This window comes from Staurois parvus, unplaced genomic scaffold, assembly GCF_062004578.1.
Source record: "Staurois parvus isolate SC_StPar_1 unplaced genomic scaffold, SC_StPar_1.0 ptg000080l, whole genome shotgun sequence".
Lineage (NCBI taxonomy): Eukaryota > Metazoa > Chordata > Amphibia > Anura > Ranidae > Staurois > Staurois parvus.
The window spans coordinates 7,683,433-7,708,362 of record NW_028317876.1 but is presented as its reverse complement, the minus strand read 5'-3'; the positions used below and the strand labels follow the sequence as shown (position 1 = coordinate 7,708,362).

The following is a 24,930-nucleotide window of genomic DNA, read 5'->3' as shown; positions in this document are numbered from 1 at the left end:
CTATAATATGGTTTCCTTTATTTAGAAGATGACCCATAGCTATATAGCCCTTGTGGTCTTCAAGAAAATGGCGGGTATATTGTTTTCACATATTTAGCTTTTATTATTCATATGTAACATCATTTACATCTATATATATTCTTGTTTTGGCCCATTGAAATATGGTTCCTTCTATCCAGAAGATGTCAAATAGCAAGCTGGGCTCTTTGGTCTTCAACAAAATGGCACGCAGTATCTGGTAGCATGCCTGCAGGCTATTTAAGTCCTGACGTCAGCAGTAACACCTATCCCTGAGGATGTGCGTGTGTATGAAACACATTGGTGGAGCCTTAAGTGCTGATGTCACACCGCCGTTTCCGAGTCCCGGATTGGAGGCCATCTTAGTAAGTCCGGCCACAATTGTTTATTTTCCACATGGAAGATTGCCATAATTTGGTTTTAAATGTTGCAATTTTAATTATATTACACTATATACTATCCTCTGGGCTCTGTGTGGTGAGCAGTTTCCTTTAGGCTTCTGGTCGCATCTCCAGCGGTACTGAGGAGTGAGTGACGGAGGTCCCCTATGTTTGGGCTATAGGCTATTGCCTGGCCTTCTGGTAAATGCATGGTGGTGGAGGAGCTTACACTGTAGTTGAGCACTTTTGGATTGAGCACTTTTCTGGAATGATTGCTGGAGATCTTTATAGGATTTTTTTCATCCAAAAGACTTTTGTTACATTATAACACTTGGCACTTTATGAGCACTATTTATTTATGCATTAGCATTTATTTATATTTGTTTTTATGCTCATTAATTTGCTTTTCTGGACATCGGGTAGATCACGCAGACTTTTTAGGGTAATTGTCACATATTTACATATTTGATGTATATTTTATGCGCTGCACTGTTTTGATTTATTTTATATATTGGGTTTTTCACTCCTATTTAGTGCAATCTGCTCTAATTCTCTAGTGTTTGCCATTCTTCTTTGATTTCTTGTATAAAAAAAAAAGAAAACACATTGCTTGGTGCAAGGTTGAGGAGGTTTTAATTTAAATACACATATTATAGGTATGAATGGTAATGCATGTAAAACGGGTTTAAATTGCATCAAAACTACACCATGCCATTAAACCACACCAGAAAGGTGGCAATGTAGCCTAGAGTGTACAGCAGTCTAGCACTCATGCATGAATTTTGGCTCATAGGGAAGTCTGCTGGGATGTATAAAGTGGAATTTAAAACAGCCATGCAACGCAGTGTGATTACAGTGAAGCACAAACACAAAGCCCATTGTAAAACACACCCAGCACACAGTTAACCCTTTGATTGCCCCTCATGTTAACCCTTCCTGCCCAGTGCCATTAGTACAGTGTCAGTGCTTTTTTTACACTAATCACTGTATTGGTGTCACTGGGGATGTCAGTGACACCAAGTCAGTTCCCCCCAGTGTCAGAATACCCACTGAAGTCTCGCTATAAGTCGCTGTTTGCCACCATTACTAGTAAAAAAAAAATTCCAGTATCTATATTGCCATTTGTAAACACTATAAAACTTTCATGTAAACCAATTAATTTACACATATTGGAATTTTTTTTTAGGAAAGACATGTAGCAGAATACATTTTGGCCTAAATTTATGACATAATTTGATTTTTTTGATTTTTTTTACTTGACATTTTTAATAGCAAAAAGTAAAAAATATTGTTTTTTTTCTCAAAATTGTCAGACTTTTTTTTTTTTAACCATTAGCCGCCCGGCCAATAGCCGTTTGGCGGCTTGAAAAGCGCTGCAGCTTTCCGGGTCCACGCCATTTGGCGTGCTCCCGCACATGCGCCGTTTGCGCTATTGCAGAGCGGCGCAGCAGCGGGATCTGTCACCGCCCGTGCACCTCGGACACGGCCGATGACAGATCCGAGTACCGGCTCCCGTTGCCGGTACCATGTGACCTGCCGCGACCAATCACAGCAGGTCACATGACAGTTGTATACAATGGATGGCTTCATTCATGATGCCATCCATTGTATACTAGTGCCTAGCTGTGAATGGTCACAGCTAATCACATGCACATGTCATGTGATTAGCTGTGACCAAATCACAGCTAAGCACAAAAAAAAAAAAAAAAAAAAAAAAGCTGAATGAATCGATTTCATTCAGCTAAATGCTTGCTTATAGCAAAGTAATTCTTTGCTATAAGCAAATTGTGTAAAAAAAAAAAAAAAAAAAAAATACTGATCACTTCCCCAAAGTAGTACAATGTTACTATGGTAACATTGTACTATTTTGGTCATAGTAAAATATGAAAAAAAATCTTAAAAAAAATAAAAAAAAAATGTAATAAAAAATTAAATATAATAAAAAAATAAAAAAAAATTAAAAAAAAATATAATTTTTTTTTTTTTTCATACTGTCACCAGTCAGTGTCCCTGTTCACCGCCATGCCAGTTATATGATGACGCTGTACTGCACTGGTGCTAGTATGTAAAAAAAAAAATAGTGAAAATAATATTTTTCATTTTTTCATTTTCGGAAAAATTATGACAAAAAAATACAACTTCAAAAAACTCGCCATGCCTCTTATGAAGTACGTCCGACTGTCTACTCAGCAAAAAGGGGTCATTTGGGGATATCTGTACTATTCTGACATTCTTGGACCTCAAGAAATTAGATTGGCTGTCAGTACTTCAGGATTGATCAATATTCAGATCTATACCATAGTTTGTGAACTCTATAACTTTCCTACAAACTAAATAATACATCCTAATTTGGGTTATTTTCACCAAAGACATGTAGCAGAATACATCTCTGCCTAAATTTATGAAGAACAATTATTTATTTGTAAACTTTTATAACAGAAACAAAGAAAAATGTGTTTTTTTTTCAAAATTTTTGGTCTTTTTTTGTTAATTTAGCAAAAAATAAAAACCCCAGCGGTGATTAAATACCACCAAAAGAAAGCTCTAGTTGTGTGAAGAAAATGATAAAATTTTAGTTTGGGTACAATGTTGTATGACTGCGCAATTGTCATTCAAAGTGTGAGAGCGCTGAAACCTGAAAAATGGCCTGGGCAGGAAGGTGTAAAATTGCACGGTATTGAAACGGTTAAAGCGCAAAAATTAAAAAATGCACAGCCAATCAAATACCACCAAAAGAAAGCTCAATTCATGGGAAAAAAAGGACATAAATTTCATTTGGGTGTAGTGTCGCATGACCGCGCAATTGCCAGTTAAAGTAATGCAGCACCGTAACGAAAAAATGGCCTGGTCAGGAAGGGAGATAAATCCTCAGGAAGGCAAGTGGTTAAAGTAGATGGAAATGTGCACATATAGGAACAGGTAGAATGTAATTTTCCAGATAGAGTTACTATGTGGTAATAGTTTAAAATATGCACGCGCCCCCTACCCGGAAATGAAAAATCAAGTATATACACACAAGCGATTTTGCGCACCCCTGCCGCCCTGTAGCAGTATATCTGCTATAGGGCGGTCAATTTGTTACAATATAAAACACACTTCTTTACTCATAACCAGACTGGTGTTTACTTACAGATACTGAATTATAATTGTGTGCTTAGTACGTACAGTATCTTGAGTGAGTAGCTCTCTGCTGTAAGGCAGTTACTATTTGCTTAACCTGGTAAGCCAGAGGGGCTGTGGTAGTTCACACAGTCGAGACAAGGAACAGAGAATCCAAATTACCAAGCAGCTCCTTCAGGGTTAGCGCTACACATAGTTGTGGCTGTAGCGGTACTTGAAAGAACTAATCCAAAACTTATCACAGCACTGGAGTCCAAGGAATAGCAGAGCCGGCAGCAGTGTCCCTAGTCTGTCCCTCGTCAAGAACCCCTCCCTAGGGCTAAATAAGCTGGCCCTATCCAGTATGGGTCCTGTCCCAACTTTGTCCACTTTGCAAATGTGTGCCAACTGCAGCGGGGAACTGCTATTTATTAGCATTACCCCCACCAAGGGCTGTGAAAGTGCAGAATAAACTCCCTCAAGAGTTGGTTCTGGCCAGCTCAGTAGATTGTTTTATGAAGGCTGGGATTTTTTCTTAAAAACACATAATTTACCTGGATACCAATATTTATAGGTAAAGTTGATCCAGGGTATATCAGATTGCCTCTCGGGGGATCAGGAAGGAATTTTTCCACCCACTGGAGCAAATCAGATCATGCTTTATTGGGTTTTTTGCCTTCCTCTGGATCAACTGTGGGTATCGGATAGTATATATGGAGGTTATCTATTTGTGTGTATTGTTTTTTCTGTTGCTTGAACTGGATGGACTTTTTTCCGGTTGAAAAATGACAACTATGTAAACTAAAGATGGCCGCTGAGGTTATCCAGTGTCCAGTTGGACCACTGCTCCCTTGGTGACCCTATGGAGGCTGCAGAGGAACAAGGCTCCTCTCATCCTCTATTCCCTCTGTACAGTGGCCAGCAACAAAGGGCTACTTACAGAGGACAGCGTAAACTGCACCTGCCTACATACGAGTCCATCTAGAGCATATGTGCCGAATGTAGTCCACTAGGCCATTTCATATGACCCTTGCAACTCTCCTGCAGCTGTGGCATCCCCCCCTTGTCTCCGCCCTCATCTTGTCTGAGGAGTTGGCAGTAGAGAGTACAGAACTCCTCCACTGGATCCTGCGTTTCTCCATGCAGCTGTGGAGAGGTTTGTCTCTCCATCCCCCCCATCTCAGCAGTCAGCTGCAATGAGGAGGATCTAACTCCTCCTACAGATCCTGTGCCTCTTTGTGCAGCACAGCACCCCCTCACCTTCACCTCCCCTGGTCTCAGCATTCAGCAGACTCCAGCTGACTTCAGTTCTACTCTGGTCCTCCTTCAGACCCTGCACTTTTTCCTTCCCAGCTCTGTCCCCAGCTTCTTCCCAGAAGTAGTACAAGGTAAAGGGGGTGCACTGTGATGTAAGGAAGGGTGGGGGACTTTTGACTTCACCAACCCTGCCACTGTCACATCACCCCAATTTTCACTCCCTGGCTTCAAATTAAATTCAAACTTAGGCTACTTACTTTTAAATCCCTAAATAATTTGGGTCCCACCTGAAAAATTCTGGTTACTCATACTCCCACATGCTCCAACTCCCAGAGTCATCTTAACATCTTTTGGATTCCATGCTTTCTATTATGCAGCACCTACAGACTGGAACTCTCTGACATCTATTATGCAGAAAACACCCTCTCTGGATGTTTAAAAAAGTAGATTCAAGAAAAGTCTATCCACCCAGGCTTATAGCAACACCTGACAAATGCTTCTCTTCAAATATAACACCACAAATTTGATAAGCGCTTTCAGTCCCCAAAAAGATGAGTGCTTTAGAAATATTATCTAACTGAGCCAGAGGCTGTATTTGCCCTGCTATGCCCTTTGCTATTGTGAGATGGGGAAACAGCTCTCATTGTTTGAACACTGTTTGTGTGCAGTAAATTATGGTGTGGCGTAAATTGATGTTTTGACTGACATTCTGCGGTTTAGCCACAAGATGTCGCTGTTCTAACACAGGCTCAGAAGGCATAGATATTTGTATATTCATGAAGAGGTGGGGTTTTTAGTGAACAGGAAGAGGAGACTGCAGCCATGTTTTGGACTATGCTGAATGCAGGAGCCATGTTCTGGAGAATGCTGAATGAAGGGGCCTTGTGAGCTGCAGCTGGGTGAAGCTGATGAGATTGCTGCCAGGAAGCTGATGAGAGCTGAGGAACAACTCAGCATGCACTACAATATCGCAGGCCTGTTGGAGCGACATTTCTTCTGTTCAGAGTCACCAGCGGATGCAAAGCAGACCCGAGTCGGTAAGATCGTGCATGCACCTCATTTCAGTGTTGGCGCCTATAGGACTGAGACAGGCCTATAGTTAGTTAGGGTCTCTGTTTGTGTCAGGCCACAAGTGTTGTTACTGATCATTGGAAGGACTCCACAACTTAAAAGTGACATTTCACATTGAAGAGCTGATAAAATCCTACAAACTCAAGCCAGACTGGCATTTTGCTCAGAAGGAATACTCAGGCACGTGCTACAGGACCAGTTATGGGAGGGGGAATACGGTAGATTTGTGTAAGATTGTAAGCTGTTGTGCTGCACCGCAGGCTAGCCCATACCATACACCCATACACTGATTCCTGCTCTTTTAGGGTAATAACAGGTAAGGTGAGGCAGCTTATTTGTGCCCGCCAGTAGGTAAATTACTTCACTTTCTACCTTCATCCATCAGAAGGCACCGTGCTGTGCAGCACAAGGGTCTCAGCCTTTGGGCTGAGTGTATGTAAATTTATTGTATATTCCAGCATTTGTGCTTTTGTTTATTTGCCACATCTAAGTAAAATTCTGTTGTGACAAAAGCTGGTGTTGGGGTTGCTTTCCTCGTTCATGACTTCACTGTACCCTGGGGAGCCCACCCCGGTACACGGCTTACACTATTTTCCTTTGGCTGCAGCATGTCCCGATAATGTGCATTTGAACACACTCTTTGTCTAGGACCCCTATTATGCTTCCAGTGTTGCTCTACATCATGTAACATTACATGGCAGTGCAGAGGGGAGCTTTTTTCATTCCTGGATACATCACATGATCTAACATCTATTACTTGCTGAGCTCACACATCTATGGATACATTAGAATTGTATGCATGAAAATATGAAATTAGTAATTAAATGTTTTGTTGTATCGATCAAGCAGATGTAAAGGAAAAAAGCTGTACATGGTCATTTAAACGTAGCATTGATTTTTGCTGTGTTATGTGTATGCTCACAGTTGCAAAGTGGATAGAGTTATGGTTAGATTTAGGGTGGTTTGCTATGCAGGGGCTGCAAAGTACATTCTTATTCAGGGTCTCAAAATAATGAATTTAAAACAGGAATGATTTTAATAATGTTTTAGGTTTCAAAATTAAATATAATATATATATAATGTTTAAAGAATGTTGTATGTGGGAACAATTTGAACCTTTTCAAGGTCATGTTATATCATTTATCTGCCATGCATATGTATTCTTGAGATTAGATATGTGGTAGTTTGGTAGTGTTCTTAGCATTTTTTCTCAATATCTTTAATATATTTCTCTAATTCATGTGCAACCATGGCACAAGACAATCTAGACAGTCTGTCTTCATCTGAAAAGCTGGGCTATGAGACATCCATACTGCAAAAAAAAAACATACAGTACATATTTTCCCATTTTGTAGAGAATTTGATTTTGGTCATTTGTGCTGTATAGAATAGGACAGTGAGCTATAGTATTTTGATAAAGCATGAGGAGTTTCTGGTAATAAACATAATAGTATGCAAATAACTACATTTGTTGTTTATATCACTAATATTACTGGACCATACTACTGTACATCTGCTCTTACAAACCATTTTGTAGAATACATGTATTATAAAACGATTTTATATTTCTCATTTTATCAATGCTCCTAAAGTGTTATAAAAGCATTTTCAATTAAGAAATATTGCTTTGTTATTCCAATAAATGTTTGGGTCGACAGTTTTCATCAAAAGGAGTTGCATAGTTGCATCAATGATTTTAGCTTTGGTAGCAGGGCCAACTTTTCAAGTGCAAACATAGGTAAAGACAGACATTTCTAACCGGCAAAATAATAAATTTATTCTTTTGACAAGTGACCTTTAAAGAGCTGTTGGAATATAAAATATCTTCATATGAAAGCATAAAAAGGTATTATAAAATCCCTGATTGCTGCTTTAGAAAAAGAAATATAAAAAATGCACCTAAATCTATAATCCTACAACTGTAAAGAGAAGTAGTGTTAGCAAGTATCTTTCCAGCATAACAGACTGTTCTTGGCTTTTTAGCATACACTCTACTCTAGACCACGATCCATTGTTGGGCTGGGGCTCAATCTCGAGTACCTTGCACATCACATTGTAAACATCCACTGATCTTATAGGAGCCGATCGAAAGTTCACCTTAAAATCTGAAAAAAAAAAAAGAAAGCTTTGCTTGAGTTGTTACTTTTTACTATAACTTGATGAATGGGAATGCGCCTAAGTACCATAATATTACTGTAGATTGTATGTAGGATTAAGTACTACTGTAGTTGTGTCTTTTGTATTTACTATGCTCTGTTCTGCCACTCTGCCCATAAAAGGCATGGCCTAGGACTGTTCATACCTGGGGATTGTTTATGGCAGTGGTCTTGATGAATACAGGGGCCCTAAAAAGTGTCCCCCTGATTTATCCAGAGGGCTGCACAATAGCTAACCTGTTGAAAATAAGCTTGGTGGTAGTATTATCTTGTAGACTAGGATAATGTTTTGTTCATTACTATATTTGAGGATAAATGGAGCCTAATTTGATATCATTTGGATGTTTTTACTCCTATATTCTAATTATACAGAAATAACTGAAAAAAACATCTCCTGCACTTTCTTGTATTTTCCCAACACAATTTTACAGTCCTTTGGCTAGAAGAATATCACATAAGTGTTATTTTTTTTTTGTAATGTAGCAGAATGGTATAACTTAAAGTAAAAATCTGCCTTTTTGCCCCCTTTATTGTTCCTATCATCTTCATACTATATCAGGATACATGAATGAAAAATAATCTAAATAAATTGTTAGTGTAAAGCCATAGACTGATTGAAATTCAGGCAGGAACTGGCCTAACTTTGATCCATCCATAGGCAGACTGGTTGTACAGAAGTCAATCTATCCATTGACTTCAGTGCAACCAACCTGTTGTTTTTTTTCATACTATTATTGTGACCAACCATAGCCAGCAGCAGTAATCATTGTATTATGATGGTGAGGAAACCTCCCGTTGTCAGAATACAATAGCTTAGCAGGATGGCTTCCTCCATCAACACCCATGGTTGAAGGAAAGAAAATTGCTTAATGTATGGCTAGCCTGTAGGCAGGTGTCTACTATTGGGGTGCACACTGCCTCTGTTGTACTGTATTGTATATGCGTAAATAAATCTTTGTACCGTGAGTTGTCTATGGGGTTAGTAAGAGGTCATAAATACAAGGAGAGGCAGCTTGTCTGGGTCTCCTCATTGGAACAAGCAAGGAGGGTGCTGCAGAATGTGATCTCTACCAAGGATTGGTCATTCCCATAAAAGGGTGCCCAGTTGGGGCGCTGAAGAGGACTAAGGACTTTATAGACTTTGCACTGCTCTGAGATATGAGATGGCAGCCTGGTTAGGAAACAGGTTGGATAGGAGATTGGGGTAGAGTGAGTTTATTAACTGTAAAGATGCTGCTGTATGCTATATCAAATGAATACTTCTCAGTATACATTCCCAGTAACTTAAAGGTGTCTGATCTGACGTTCTTACTAAAGGGGTTGCATGTAATAGTATATCAAAAGAACAAGGGCTTGTTCCAACTGGGGAGGAAAAAGAGGAGAGAGGCCATTTGCCATTGTGCAAAGGAGTTGGCAGGAGATGAGGCCAACATGTTGCTGCCATGAGTAACCAGCAAGTGGTGGACAATGTTATAGCAGCTAACCAGTGGGAGCTTGGTACTTAGCATTGGAGATAGAAAACCTGGCAGTGAGAGGATCAGTGAGTTGACTCCCTCCCTAGTGACTGGTGTCCCATACTTCGGACAGACATCGCAACATAGGAAACCTATGCACCTAGCCTGGAGGCACGGGAAGAAGGAGAGAGTAAGAAGTAAATCCATTAATGTGTTAAAGTTCGTTCATAACAGAAGAGTGGTGGGATGCCCACATTGTCATTGGCAGTGAGTTGACAATCATGGCGGTACTGGTGGAACAGGACACAGGCTCCGCAGTGTCACTCTCAAAATGCTGCATTCAGCAAAATGCAGCAAGATGAAGGTGGTTGGTAGTGGTGGATGAAGATGGAGGTGAAGGTGTACAGTCACATGGGAAGAGTGCTTTGTAGTGAAAGCGTACAAAGTGGGACTGTGCAAGTAGAGCAGTGGTCTTAATGCCGATTCTCGAAAGACTGTGACCTAGGGCCTGTTTCTCGGGCATTAGCAAGTACATTTGCGAAAGGTCCCCACCTTGGGCAATGAGCCCTGCACACAAAGCCTAACTTTAACGTAAAATTAAGCCAGGTTTGTGGACAGAAATTAGCATAATGGAAACCATTTGATAGGTTTATTAAAATTCCAAAAGACAGCCCACTCACTCATGTGGGTGTTTGACGCTCACGCAGTAAATGCAAATGTCATCTAGAACATCCTATGTATTTGCTAGGACCTAGGAATTTATGAGGTATGAGGCATTGTAACAGAAAGCCATGAAGCAGTGCATGTAATTAGGAATAGCATGTAATTGAGGTGTTAAACAATGGGAACAAAATAAAGAGTGAGACATAGAATACAATAGAATGACCTAAGGCACTGTGATAAAAGAAATGTGAAGTATTGCATGGAGATATAAAAGGGGTGTTGTGCGACCTTATGACACATACGGATTTCTATATCTTACTAGATATGTAGCCCTGGGCCTCTTTATGTGCCTGCCCATTGCTGTAATAGATTTCGACCATTACCTTCTTACTTCCATATGTAATGGTGATTGAATGTTTGTTTGGTCTTATAAAAAGCACAGCTGTTCATTTTTATTTTTCTAAATTTTGATGAGTGATGCTGCACCTAATAAAAATGCAATAAAATTATAACTTATATAAAAAGGAGTGTGAGGCACTGTGAGAAACAAAGAAGCATAGCAAACTATAACAGAGAGGTGTGAGGCACTGTTGTATACATTAACTACAGAGATATGAAGCACTATGTGTGCCACAGGGCTCTGGAGCACTGGTTGTAAGTTATGAAGCACTGTATATTATAGGGATGCACATGATTCTAATGTGAGACATGAGCTGCTGCATGTATTAGATAAGAATGGAGAACTGCTTATAACAAAGGCGAATAATGTTCCACAACATTGCAGAGGCAGATAATAAAATCGAACCTGAAATTAATAAATGTAACAATAATAATTTACTGCTTGAACTCAATGGGCATGTATCTTTTTTAAACATATGTATTGCTATAAATGCATCAATGTTTATATACTATTTGCACATATCAAACTCAACGTAATAAACAAGCTGATTGTATATATATGTCAATTTTAGCAAAACTAGTTTTTTTGCTTCTTTATTTCAGATATTCACCTGGGCCAGATGCCAAAAAGAATCCTCTCATGTCCATCAGTTCATTGTCATAGCCATGCCATCCATGCTGCCAGCCTTGCCCAGGCAAAGTGCCATTATTCCAGACGGGCAGTTTTTCCTTACTCTGGGGAGACAGATCAGCTCAGCGAGTTATATGAAATAGCACAATGAAAGTTAGAAAGTGCAAAAGTCTATTTTACCTGTGTAATAAACCAGCCCTGTTCAGCAACAAGAGTTAAGGGAGACACAAATTTTCCTTTTTTGTAAGAAAATCTGTCTGGAATTTGGTCTCTCATATAAACATTCATATGTTGTAAATCCTTCAACTGGTTGTACACCTGCAAAATAAAGCTATCGTTATAATGTAATATGCTTCTGCAGACCTTTTTCAACCTTTTTACCCCAAAGGAAGTCTTGAAATAATTCTCAGATCTCATGCAACCCCAGTAAAATATTTCTAAACAGAGCCAGTGAGAAAAATGCCCCCTATATTAATGTTCAGTGGGAAAAATGCCCCCTATGTTGGTGAGGAGTGGAAATAATGCCCCTTACATTGGTGACCAGTCGGAAGCATGCCCTCTTACTGGTGGTGGTGCTCAAAATGCTGCCTTTACAGATGACTAAAAAAGGTAACTGGTGTCATGCCGCTGACTCTGCCCAGTAGCGTTGGGCCAGAACTTTGCAGGCACCATAAGATGTCAAGGAGAGGTCAATCAACCAGAGCTCAGGGAACCCCTAGAAACCTCTGGAGGAACCCTAGGGGGTTTTTAAGCATGGCCATTGGACATACTGGGATGAAACATATGTACTTTAGTTAGCCCCACATTGCACTGGTAAATAGCCAGTGCAGAGAGAAAACTGACCTGCTCGTAAGACGTTGTTTACTTGGTGATTGGACATGAAAATGACATGTTGCTTTGTTGCTAACAAAGAAGATTCTTCAGCATTTTTTCAGCCCATGAGACCAGTGTCAGAGAATCTTTAATCCCACAATACCACCAGACATAAAATATCCATTCAGGAAGTAAAATGCCCTTTAGTGTGAAAACGCTAATTAACCTCCCAGCAGAGAACTTAGTATGCACAACTGTGTGTTCCTAGTTCTCACACCCTGTGTCAAACAGACCAATTAGTCATAGAGTTGTTATGTGAACTGACACATACTGACACTACTAAACTTGATATGGTCATTTAACACTTCAGAAAACTCTGGTCACAAAAAGGGTTAAAGTATATTGTAAAAGGAAAAACCTCTCTTAAGTGTTGGATTACTGTATCCAAAATGCAGCAAAAGAACCTTAAAGTAGAACTAGAGTTATTACAGGATTGTTAGTGTGATTTTGCTCCAAGACTGTTTTCCATGTTCTTAGCTAAAAAAAAGACCAGACAAAATTAAACAACTAATTATCTAAGAAAATCAGCCAATTGTTTTTTCATTGATGGGAAAAAATGTATGGCGCACTGTAACTGTAGGGGAAAATGCCACCTTGTTCTGCGATCTATAAGCATTTGATAGAGACCTATTGTGTGCCTAATGATAAATCTCATCCTTATTGCTTCACAATTTATTAAGCATTTTGGGACACACATAAAACAATAATCCAAATGAATAGCCCAAAATGTTGTGTTACACTTTGAAGCTGTAATTATGCTATAACAAAACATGGGGCAAATTCAGAGATTTCATTATTGGCTGAGTATTGGACTTATATTTCTTTAAGTAATTATAACAAATCTATATGTATATAGGAGCAGCCATATTTGCTCTTTGCTCCACTTCCTGCTTTGCCGTGCTGCACAATAGCTAAACTTCACTGCTGCTTCTTAGAATACAGTTCTACTAGTTGGCTGACTTATTGAAAATAGTGTACCCTAACAACGGAAGTGCCTATCCAATGATTCTTTTGTGAGGATCAGCACAAAACATTCCAGGAGATACTTAGGAAAGGACCACTTATACTTATTTTTTGTTCAATAAATTCATGTATTAAAAGAGGATACGGCACTATGTTCTGATTATTTCTTATGGTACACGGACCAATGGAGGAAGATCACTAAAGAAGTGAGGGGTTTCAAACCCTTTTTGAATAACAATCCCAACCAGCCACAGTCCATTTAAGTGACACAAGCTATTTATGACCTCACTTAACAGTTTGATCATATTTACCACACAACTGGTGAAGGTGCACATATGGTTGTTATGACAACACATTAGAGGTGAACCAAGGACTAATCGATTTGTCCACAATACTTTGAAGAAGTGTATGGTCAAGGATGAAATATGGACACAATGTTTTAATTTAAATTTTTTTGGAAGAGATATACAAACTTTGGAAGAGACTTATAAGTTTTAGAGATTATATATATATTTTATACATGTTTATTAGTGGAGCGCGACACAAATTTATTGTATTTGCATACTGATGACCCCTTTGTATGGGTATGTGTATGGTGTAAGCGATCTACTATTTTTAGCTACCGTAATTGTTGGCACTATTAATTGTATAGGTTGCCATAGCAGATCACAAGATTTTATTTATAATTTTTTTAAACTATGTATTAGTTAACAATATGGATTATCCTGTCTGAAGAGGGCGAACTGCCTTTATTCAGTATGCCTGTACCAAACCCTACTGTGTTTCTGCATTTTAAATTTTAATCCAGAGCATACCGTTTTCTGTTGTTTTCCAACACCTGTATGTTTGGAAAACAAAATAAAGATTTTCCAAAAAACGATAATGGCAACTTCTTCAGTGCTGCAGGTAACTTTAACAGCATAATAGTCTACACAATAGCATTCTGCAAAGCAAATTTGTAGGTGTGGAGCGACTGCAAAGATTGGTGACATGAGCTCAACCGTCTCTAGAATTTAACAGTAAAAGGAGAAGAGACACTTCAAGTGGAGTCCTCTCTACATAAAGGGGAAACTTAGGGCTAGTTTGACTTAAAGTGTTTCGGAACCCAAGAACAAAAATTGATAGTAAGGCAGCCTTAGATGTGGTCGCTACATTAATTTTCTTTTTTTGTACTTTCCCCTTCTTTATTTTAACTTGTTAATCTTGGCATCATCTCACTTCCTGTCCTAGGGTGAAAAGCATATTGAGCAGCTTTGTCTCCCCACAATAGGACATTGTGTTAAGTCTACATAACACCTTCCTCTTTTCTCCATAACAGGGGGGGGGGGGTGTTCTGTAGTCCACAAAGATAGCAATGAACAAATCTACCTGATAACAGTCCAGAGTCAGAGCATACAGGAAGTTATCAGCTCACAAGATTTCTTTCTAGCTTTTTTTTGCACTTGAACAAGTACAATAAAAGTCTTTCAACAACATATTTAACAGACCAAATAGGAGAAATAGGAATTATATTTTACATTACCTTTAAAATGTCAGTTTGTCTCAGAACCATATTTATTACCTCAGGTTAAAAATGGCAATTAAATGATTGCCTAGTCTCACTTACCTTAGAAAGCTTGCCTTCCACAGGCCAGAGGCTCACAACAGGACCTCTATCCTTCATCTGTAAAATATCATTGAAATCAATGTAATTTTGAAGCTCTATCACTTTGTCCATCCAGAATATGTCTGTCATCCCATGGTCCGAGAACAGAATTATATTTAAGTCATCCTTAAGACCACTGTCCTGGAAATAGACAATATAAAATAATAAGAAGCAATATAGGAGTCTTGTAAAGGATAAAAAGTAAGGGCCTGTGTCAACAGGCTTTTGTTTGCTTCAAATTGATTTTGCATTCCTATACAAGTGTAGCACCCATCTAGATTGGTGCTAGGTTTAGATAGATTTAGTTTGTGTTTTGATAGGTAAATTTAGTTGTCACACTGTAGTCAGTGTGATTTGTAGTCTGACTGTAGTCAGTTCTTGTTTTTAGAGTATCCCACCTAATTCCCTCATGCCTATCCAAGTTCTCCAAAAATAAAAACAACAAAAACAACAACACCCCTAGACTGGCCATTGAAAAAAAATGTGTGAATGAACCAGTGTGCCTGGGCAAAACTTTTGAGAAAGACCAGGACACAAGTCTACGTGTATAGTGCAAACAAAAAGCAGCGCTAATAAGGATTAAATTATCAACATGTGACATACAACCAGAATTAGACTCTCATAACAGTATGTGAGAAAATATGTGAAAAACAAAATATCAATAATATATGACACTAAATTAAAGTATTCATGTAAGTATGCCAAATAATGTAGAATACTAAATTAAAATGTCCATAAAAAGTGTATCCAAAAGGAAAAAAGGTGACAATATCCTTCTTTAGAAATCATTTATCCAAGGAGAATCCAATCCACAAAGTGTGAGTAAAGATCACTATTCATCGAGTAATGCAGTGTAGTCCATCAATAGTAAAAGGAGATTCCACCACGTTTAGAGACCAGATGGATATATAATTTGAAAACCTATGTTCCATTTGGGTTGAATGTCGAATAAGACATTCAAAGCTTTAATATTAGTAACAGCTAGTCAGATATTTTGAAAATATAGTATTTCAATTTTGTTGGGGTGTCTTCTATGGTTTAAAAGGAGAAGTACAGCCAAAGCTTTTTTGGCTGCACTTCTCCTGTGGATCACAGGAGTGCAGTTCGTTCTGCACTCCTGTGACCTGTTTTCAGCTAATAGACTGAAGCCCGCTGTTGGCTTATGTCACTCAGTCAGTCCAGGCTGGAGAAAGATCCCAATTTAAAAGTCAGGATCCACCCTAGTGTCTGGAGCGACACCTGGCTCAGCCACTCAGTGAAGCGCTCAGAGCCTGAGCCAACTGCTCACTCCCCCTCTACAGCCTAGCACTCTAGTGAGCGCTGGGGGGAGGCTGAGCAGACAACGGTGACTGACAGTCCCACTCTCTGCTTAGAGCGGCTGTGAGAACTCAGCAATAATGTGATTGCTGAGTTCTCACCTTTAGAGTCGGCAGAGGACAGATGCATCATCGGACCGATGCTAAATCCACCTAGGTAAGCATAAATAGGGGGGGGAAAAGCCCAACTTCTCTTTTAAAATGTATTCAAAAGATCTAAACAATTGATTTAAATATACATTATTTTTTTTTTAACTAATAGGAAAAATCATTATTGTGTTGTCCTTTGATTTGTTTCATAAATATAGATTTTTAATGTTTTTGATTAAATTATGGTCTATAAGCAATATATGAACAAAATAATGGATATAATTTTTTTAATTGGTAATGTTTATAATTGGCAGGCCGATCGCTTTTTTATATATTTTTTAATATGATTTTCTTTATAGGAGTTCCTACGATTTGTATTGCTCTAATCAGGCAATATATTTTTTTCACCACAAGATGGAGCTTTTCTTCGTGGACTGAATTGTAGGATAAGTTCATCTTGCGTAACAGGTTACTTTACACCCATATTCAGGGTGTAACATGTAACAATCAGACAACCATGCTCCCCTGATCCTCATTATGACAGCTAGTGGGGGGATCTTCTCCCTCCCGCTAGCTGTGACAATTTAAAAAAAAAAAAACTTGGCCGTGCAGGTCTCCGTTCGCCCAGCCGCATCACTCATTCACAGTATTCTATGAATGGGAAAACTACATGTCCTGGCAGCCTTTTCGGCGCTCCACAGTGCCATGGTAGTTAACTAAGCCTTCCCATTAGTAAGTATCTGCTTGCCTGTACAGGATGTACGGGCAAGCAGATATACTGACAGGTCAGGGGGAGACCTGCAAGGCACCAGCGATCTGCTGATCGTGGGTGCAATGCTTTAGAGGCTCCACAAACAAAAAAATAATAAAATGCACAATTTTTTACCTGATAAAAAAAAAAATGTGCATTTATTATTTTTGTTAAAAGGTAAAAGTATTCTTTAAAGTTTATCTAGCATTCTCTATGCCAAACCTGTCAGCCTGCTATATCAAATTTTATGTAAGAAACCTTTTTACTGTTACTTCGCACTTTACCCAACATGGATGTGAGCACTATTTTTTATACAAAAAAAAGGAGGATTTTTAAACATATTTCACAATGGGAGATTGTTTATTTTTCATCCATTAGTGACATCGCTTGCTGAGGGCATTTGTATGCCATGATGAAGCCATCCTTGGCCATGATGTGCTGAGCATACTATGACCATTTATAATGCAATGGTCCATCTGATCTGGTAAGAGGCGCTTTTAACCGTATCACAGGGTGGTGGAATCTCCTTAACTATTGGTGGACTACAACACACTTTTTGATGAATGGTGATCTTTACTTCTACTTTGTGGATTGGATTCTTCTTGGATAAATGATTTCTAAAGAGGGATATTTTCACCTTTTTTCCTTTTGGATACACTTTGTCTGGACATTTTAATTTAGTGTTATATATTATTGATATTTTGTTTATCTCACATGCTTTTATGAGAGTCTAATTCTTATTGTACAGTATGTCACATGCTGATAATTTAATCCACATTAGCGCTGCTTGTTTGCACTGTCTGATTGACTTACATATAAAAAAACTTTGTGTTCCCAGCTATTAACCTGTGAAACTTGATATGATATACAAACTATATATCAATATCACAAAGATATATACAATAAAATACAAAATAACATGATAAAAGTGAGTCCCAATTCCAAAAGAAATGTATCAAAAGTGCAAACGTGAATCTTCAATTGCCAGATGACCAAATAATATCTGTGCAAACACGTCATCCCACTCCGTGCTCAAATAAGGCTTACCAGATATATTTGACCATCATGTTACAGAGTAGTCACAATCAGACAAAAAAAAAATGACGATTAGCAGCCAATCAAGCCTTCTCCATAGCATCCAAATATGGTTCAAATGTCGTTCGCCCACTCCGTATTGACCTTCAATGCATGTGTTGTTAGACATTAAAAGTGGCATGTGCATGAAGTAAAAAAGCTGATGGCAATGCAGACATATTCACTATCTGATTGACCGGTATCACAGTTTCACAGCAAATGCTTGTTTTTTACTGACTGGTGACCTAGCTTGGACTTCATTTATATTTTTTCCTTTCAATAATTTTTATTAGATTTTTTAATAATTTTAAATGCAAAGATCAAAACGTGACCGCATATACAGTAAGTACATAAAACCAGGCTGCAAAAGTAAACATCAGTTATTGGTGGTTGTATGTGAATAGAACAAAATTGAAATAAGTAACATTATAAACAATTTGTCAAATGATCAGAAGTAAAACATACTTTATGTGTCAGTTAGTTACTTGATACACAAACGGTACTAAATATTCGTGATTCATCAGCCATATAAAGTGGTATCTTGAAGGATACGCAAATTTGCAATCCAAATGGGAGGTGTATAAGACACCTCATGGTTCATATGGTATCCCTATGGAAGAGCCAGAAGAAGAAAATCTAGGAAAAAAGGGAGTACAGTAAAATAGATCATTTATATTTTTTATAAGTCTATGGGAATGCAAACTGTGTCGAAGGAAGCCAGTAAAATGCAGCTCAGAAGGAAATCAACTGTAGGCCAAATGTATTCTGAATGATCTGTGAACCATCTCAAACTAACATCTCTGACACAAACCCTGTTGACATTGGGGGATGTAATGCATGTGGGACTGACCTGATTTATATAGAATTATGTGGAGAAATGAAAATTTCCCCACGCTCAAGGGTGTTTGGCCAATGAAGGGGACCCAATTACATACAAGAAGTCTTTAGCTGCTCTGGGCAAGTATGGATTTCTCATATGTTGGCATACCTTTAAGGAGGTACAGGATACCCTCCAGGTACAGAAGATAGCAGGTGTAATGGATTAGCAGACTTAGATGCAATGACAGATTGAAGCCAAACTCTGCTGTAACTACTTATAAAGTGTGAACTAAACAGTTCATAAATAAATAAAAGCTAATTAAAAGCACCCCTGTCAGTGGTAAATGGTTTGTCTCATCCTTGTAAACTGATACCTTTGCAGGAGAGCTTGTTCTTTTGAAAATCAACAGACTTACTGGCCGGATCACCAGATGAAAATGAAGAAAAAAAAAAAGCTTAAAAAAGAAAAAAAGATAACACAGCCATTACATCTACGATTTTTGTATGCTGCAATGAAATAAATGTTTGCTTTTGGTTTTATTATTATTATACAGGATTTATATACCGCCAACAGTTTGCTCAGCGCTTTACAAAATGAAGGTAGACATTAGTTACAATACAATTTGGTACAAGAGGAAACAGAGGGCCCTGCTTGTTAGAGCTTACAATTTATTACTGCTTTAAACTCAAAATAAAATAAATTAAAATGAACCATAGAAATACTCAGTTTTTATACATACTCCCCAACTTTCTGAGATAAGAAAGAGGGACACCTTTTAGTACCCAGTATGTAGGAAATGACACACCTCAGACATGTCCCCAGTTACACAGACCATTAATATGTAAACATGACTGGGACAAAAGAGGAATTATTCTTCCAAAAGGAGGGACAGTTGGGATATAGCTATAGCAAAAGTCAAAAACTGAGGAAGGTAGAAAAAAACTAATATTAGTGATTAAAAATAAAGACTATTTTTAGAAAGTGAAGCATTTTCCAATTGGACAATTGTATTTCAGACATCTGTGGCTTATTTCTTCAGTATTTTGCCATTTTTATGTTACAGCTGTAGGGAGGTGGTTATAGAATACACACAGTACATGTTTCATATTTGCTGAAATAAAAGTTACTCAAATTATTGTAGGTTATAAATGGGAGCAGCTTTTATTTCAGATATGAAACATGTCTTTTTCTTTAACCACCTCCCTACTACTGTAATGTAAATTGGAAGAAAAACCCAGGTATATGATATGCGGTACATACAAGGATTTTAACAAAGTGCACTGCAGAATCTTACCTGCAGATGTTCTGTTAAAACTTACACATGTATATTCCAAACAGCTGAGTGCTAAATGGGAGGTTCTAGCTGGTATAATCAATAATCAGTGCCACTGTTGCTATACAAGGAAAGCTACTGATAAAAGCAGTGAGCCAATGAGAAAGAAATTACATTTCTAGAGATTTGTGGCACATTAAGTACAGAAGGGCCCCTGGAAATTATTTCTGCCAGTTTTCAAGAATCAGATGGCTTCAGAGTAAAATCATGTCCTATACTGGAGCACTGTTTCAGCCCCCCCCCCCCCCCCCACACACACTACAGGAGTGACAGCAACATTAATATTATGCTCATAATAGAAAGGTATATCATACTTATACCCTTAAAGGAACACCAGGAAAGTTGGACAGATATGTAGTAGGTGACACTCCAGATATTCCCCCCTAGATCTTGAGATCTCTGGGAATAAGATACTACTAATGTTACTTATAGGCTAAGTAAGGTACTGGCCCTCACAAAAGGACACCTAAAGATCCTATGCCGACCCAATAAGATGCACAAGGGGTTGGGTTGGGTCTATAGCACTTTATGTAGGAGATAGCCAGACCTCCCAACTGTTCCCGATTTCGTGGGACTGTCCTTAATTTGGAACAAAGTCCTTCTGTCCCCCTTTCCTCCTCCTTTGTCCCTCATTTTGGTCTAATATATATATATATATATATATATATAAAATTATATATAAATTGCACCATTTATCTTTCAAAAAGTGTTTCACAGTGCTAAACCTTTTTTCCTCCAATTATCCTTTAAAGGGGCGCTGCAGGGGGTGTGCCCTATGCCTACATACATTTGCTAATACGTGTCCCTCGTTCCCATCTCAAAAAGTAGGGAGGTATGGATATCCATATAGGTAGGTTCCCAAAAAACTCTTTTGCTGCTCAGTTATTTACTAATCAAACATTCAGGAATGTGAAGATTATGGTTCTCTAGTGTGGCATTTCTCTATGTATACTTAATACCCGAATGTTAACCATCAATACTGTGAGATCATGTTTTGAAAAAGTTTTTTTTTTTTTTTTTATAAGATGTAGAACTTGTAATAAATGCTGATTAAAAAACATGCATTTTCTATTTGTACTTGATATTTACTTTAAAGTCAGCAGACAAAATGTAATTCTGATATATGGACCCTTAGCATGTATTCATTACCATGCAATGTGCTTTGTAAACAGTTTTAGTCTAGCAATATTTAACAGAAATAAACTGCAGTATGATTGTCATGGGTTAATATTCAGTCCTTTGCAACCTCAGCTGCATATCCATTGAAAGTTGTGTTGTGTCCACTCAGTTTTTATGATAAAAGATACTCAGCTAAACACTAAATACTAAAAGAACACTAAATACAAGAGATAATGGGCCTGAATTTGGACATGGGATTCCTCACTCATTATCCAATATTTTTATGACTAATCGGCTCAAGCTTGACTCCCTCTGTGTGAGTGTTGTCTTCCCCCTCCCCCCCCCCCCCTTTGCTTTTGCTGTGTCTTATCTCTAGCCTCTTTTTTTTTTTTTTTTTTTCCTCCATCTCTTCTACCATTCTGCTAAAACTTTGTAATTTGTATAGTACTGCTTGGACCTTGAAGAAGGGGACATTCCCCGAAAGCTTGTCCTCAAAATGGTTTGTTAGAGCAAATAAAAAAAGTATCACGGACAGTACTCAATTGTTTCTGTTGCAAATGCACTAATACGGCTACAATCACCTCCAGCTAAACACTGTAACTGAAAATATTTCCTAACTTCTACAAAGAAAACACTGCAGTCACGCAGATCCTGACTTTGAAATCGTGCCACTTACAGTGAAGTCGCACGATTTCAAAGTTGGATGTCATGTTGATTTGCGGTGCGATTTACAAGACATCTGACAAAGATGTCTATGGAAATCGCACTAAAAGTAGTGCATGTACTACTTTAGAAATCGGTGCGGCTCCGAACAAGTCACTGATACGACCACTGTAATTGTGGACAATAGGGTGCGACTTGGCATGCGATTTGCAAGTCGTAGGCATGCAAATCGCATGCCAAGTCACAGCCAGTCTTAGAGCATCAAAAATGAAACAAACCTTCCTATATAAGTTTAACCTTTTTTTATGCAGTCTTCTCTTCTCTACATCTGTTCAAAGTGCTGAATTAATAAAGCTTATCTGAGAGTTCAGAAAAAAGGGGTTGAAGAGTGAGGAGAGCTCTGAGAGCTGATTGGAGGAAAAAGACACACCCCCTCCATACAGTTCACAGGAACAGACATGAGGCTATCAATTTGCTGGAGCTCCCTCCCCGTCTCCATTTTTCTCGGTGTCATGAAAACGTATCAGAAATGACTCATTCTGATAGAGGAACTAGGAGGCAGACAGAAATGACACTAACCCCCGGTCACATCAAAGCTGATTTTTAAATTGTGTGACTTACAGGAAAAAAAAAAAAAAAAAAAAAAAAAAAAAAAAAAAAAAAAATCGCAGTTTCAAAACTGGGTGACCTGCCGATTTCAGTTGTGATTTGCAAGACATCGGACACAGATGTCTATGTAAATCGCAACAAAAGTAGTGCATGCACTACTTTAGAAATCGGTGTGGCTCCGACCAAGTCGGAACCGCACCAATATGTCAGCTCGAATAGCAGACAATAGGGTATGACTTGGCATACGATTTGCAAGTTGCCTGGCATGCAAATCGCATTCCATGCTGCACCCGATGTGACTGGGGTGTTAGTGCTCTTAACTGAGACAAGTACACACTATAGAGGGATATACTTTTTTCCTTCTTGACTCTAGAGAGGTATGCTTTTTTCAATATTCATTTTTCATGTGTGAGGTTTATAACCATTTTAATGCTAAAAAAAATGTACCCTAAAAATGACAGGTTTTCCCTTTAAAACAATGGGTTTATCATTAATGGAAGCTGTAATTAAAGTATTTTAAGTTCTATTATTATAGTCTAACAGACCAGGCTGGTACAGGCTCCATTAGGGTGTCCGTTGTGCATGTGAATAAGGGAAGATGGGAGAGATTCAAAAACAGTAGCTGTGACAATCTCCTACACTGTAAACAATCACCATAGTACATGGCAGCAAGGATAGGTTGGAATACCATATAGGTAGGAAACTTGTAGCATGTGCATGTTCAAAAGTAAAATTTTATTGTAAAACAAAACAAAAAAACAACCACACACACACACACACAGAAAGGATTCTGCTCTATTTTAAAGGTTTCAGCAATAAATATAGACTTTTGACATATTCCCAATGTTCAAAGTGACTTTTTTGTTACAAAGGAAACAAGTGTAAAAATTAAAAGTCAGCAGCTACAAATACTGTAGATGCCGACTCGTTCACACTTGTGTTTGGGGGGCCGTCAAAGCATGCAGTTGGAAAAGCAACAGCCAGGAAAGTACACATGATGTGGCCATGATGCTTTTCTTAGCTGCCACAACAGGAACTATACTCCAAATGAATGGGGCCACGGTGCGGTGGTTAAAACAGAGTTAAAACAGGTGGTGAGGAGGGGACATATGGCCTTCTCACTGCCTGTCAAATGCCTCAGAAAAGTGCATTGGACATGGATCTCTTTTCAGAGGAGCAGCAGTCTTTGATGCTAGTGAGAATGAGCCTTTAAGAAGCAGATACTTATCAGGCTATGAAGTGTACTTCTGTCTTACACACAGCTAATTTTTGGCTTCAGGACCAGACTTTCACTTCCTGATGACGAACAGTCACCCCTTTAATGCACATGTGCCAGATGGCAGCAAGCAATGAGACTGGTCCTGTATCCTCCTGGGAAGTGCGACGTTATCCCAGGAGGCTGCGGGTGGGTGGATTATAAGGGGAATTTTCATGTTCAAATAAAAGGTCAGCTTTAAAATGTCAAAGAGTACAATAGCTGTTTATGCATAGCTGAGTTTTTTGTATCCCTAGGGTTTTAAAAGGAAAACTTCAGTATATTGTGTCTTTACCTGCATTTTTTGTTTTGTCCCATTCAAAATTTAATCTTTCTGTGCTTAAAAGTAGACCGTCAGTTCTCTGGCCCTATAAATACATTAAGTTTGGCCTACCTGTTGCTTCCTCCTGCACTGTCCGCAGCAGGGCTGGTAAAATTCTAATGCCAGATTGCCACACATGAATGTACCATAGATTTGTATGGGATGTACTGAATTGCAGGGGCAATGTTTGCGCACGAATCAAACAACATTTTTTTAACTGCCATTAGAGCAGTGATCTCCAGACTGGAATCTGCAGGCTAGATGTGGCCCTTTGCTAGCCTTTATCTGATCCTTGAGGCACTGTTCCTCCCACTAATACCAGGCACTATTCCTCGCACTGACACCAACAGTGAAGCACCATTCCTTCCACTGACACCAACAGTGGAACACTATTCCTCCTACTGACAACAATAAGGCTACTCCCATTGATACTGGGGTAATATCTACTCCTACTAGCCACAGTCTGGCCTCTTTAAAGTCTGAAGGCCAGTAAACTGGCCTGTTGTGTAGAACTTTAGGAGACTCTAGCTTTAGAATAATATTGGGATCTTATTGATTACTACAGGCAACTTCTCCACTCTTTTTTAGATTTCATTTCTTATCCTGCAAGGCACAGATTTCTTTGATTAAATCTCTGGTACATAATTACCTTGATTTGTTGGTCTAGGCTTTGCAGGACTTGGTCTACAGCTTTAGTAGCATTTTTTCTCTGGTCAGACCAGGGTCCATAGTGATGACCTTCTACATCTACCCGTTCATAGTAGACAGCAGCCATGTCAGTATCCCTATTCCTGAAAGCAAAATGAATATATAAATACATCTACCTTTAACCGAATTACATAATACTCTATACATATGTAAACATATGAGGGGATCAGTCTATTTATTGGTGGATATAAACTATTATACAGTTGCAAGAAAAAGTATGTGAACCCCTTGAGATTACGTGGAGTTTTGCATGAATTGGGC

General features: G+C 38.6%; 1 protein-coding gene across 1 annotated transcript in view; it reads right to left on the bottom strand.

The window, feature by feature from the left end:
* Positions 1 to 7,576: 7,576 nt before the first annotated feature.
* Positions 7,577 to 24,930, bottom strand: part of ENPP6 (ectonucleotide pyrophosphatase/phosphodiesterase 6) — a 36,069-nt gene continuing 18,715 nt past the window's right edge. Inside the window, exons 4-8 of the mRNA XM_089669633.1 lie at positions 24,611 to 24,752; positions 14,571 to 14,750; positions 11,309 to 11,446; positions 11,109 to 11,232; positions 7,577 to 7,930 (exon numbers count right to left, since the gene is read on the bottom strand). Of these exons, the coding sequence (XP_089525759.1) occupies positions 7,731 to 7,930; positions 11,109 to 11,232; positions 11,309 to 11,446; positions 14,571 to 14,750; positions 24,611 to 24,752 (784 nt within the window). The 3' untranslated portion in view covers positions 7,577 to 7,730. The remainder of the gene's footprint in view (positions 7,931 to 11,108; positions 11,233 to 11,308; positions 11,447 to 14,570; positions 14,751 to 24,610; positions 24,753 to 24,930) is intronic.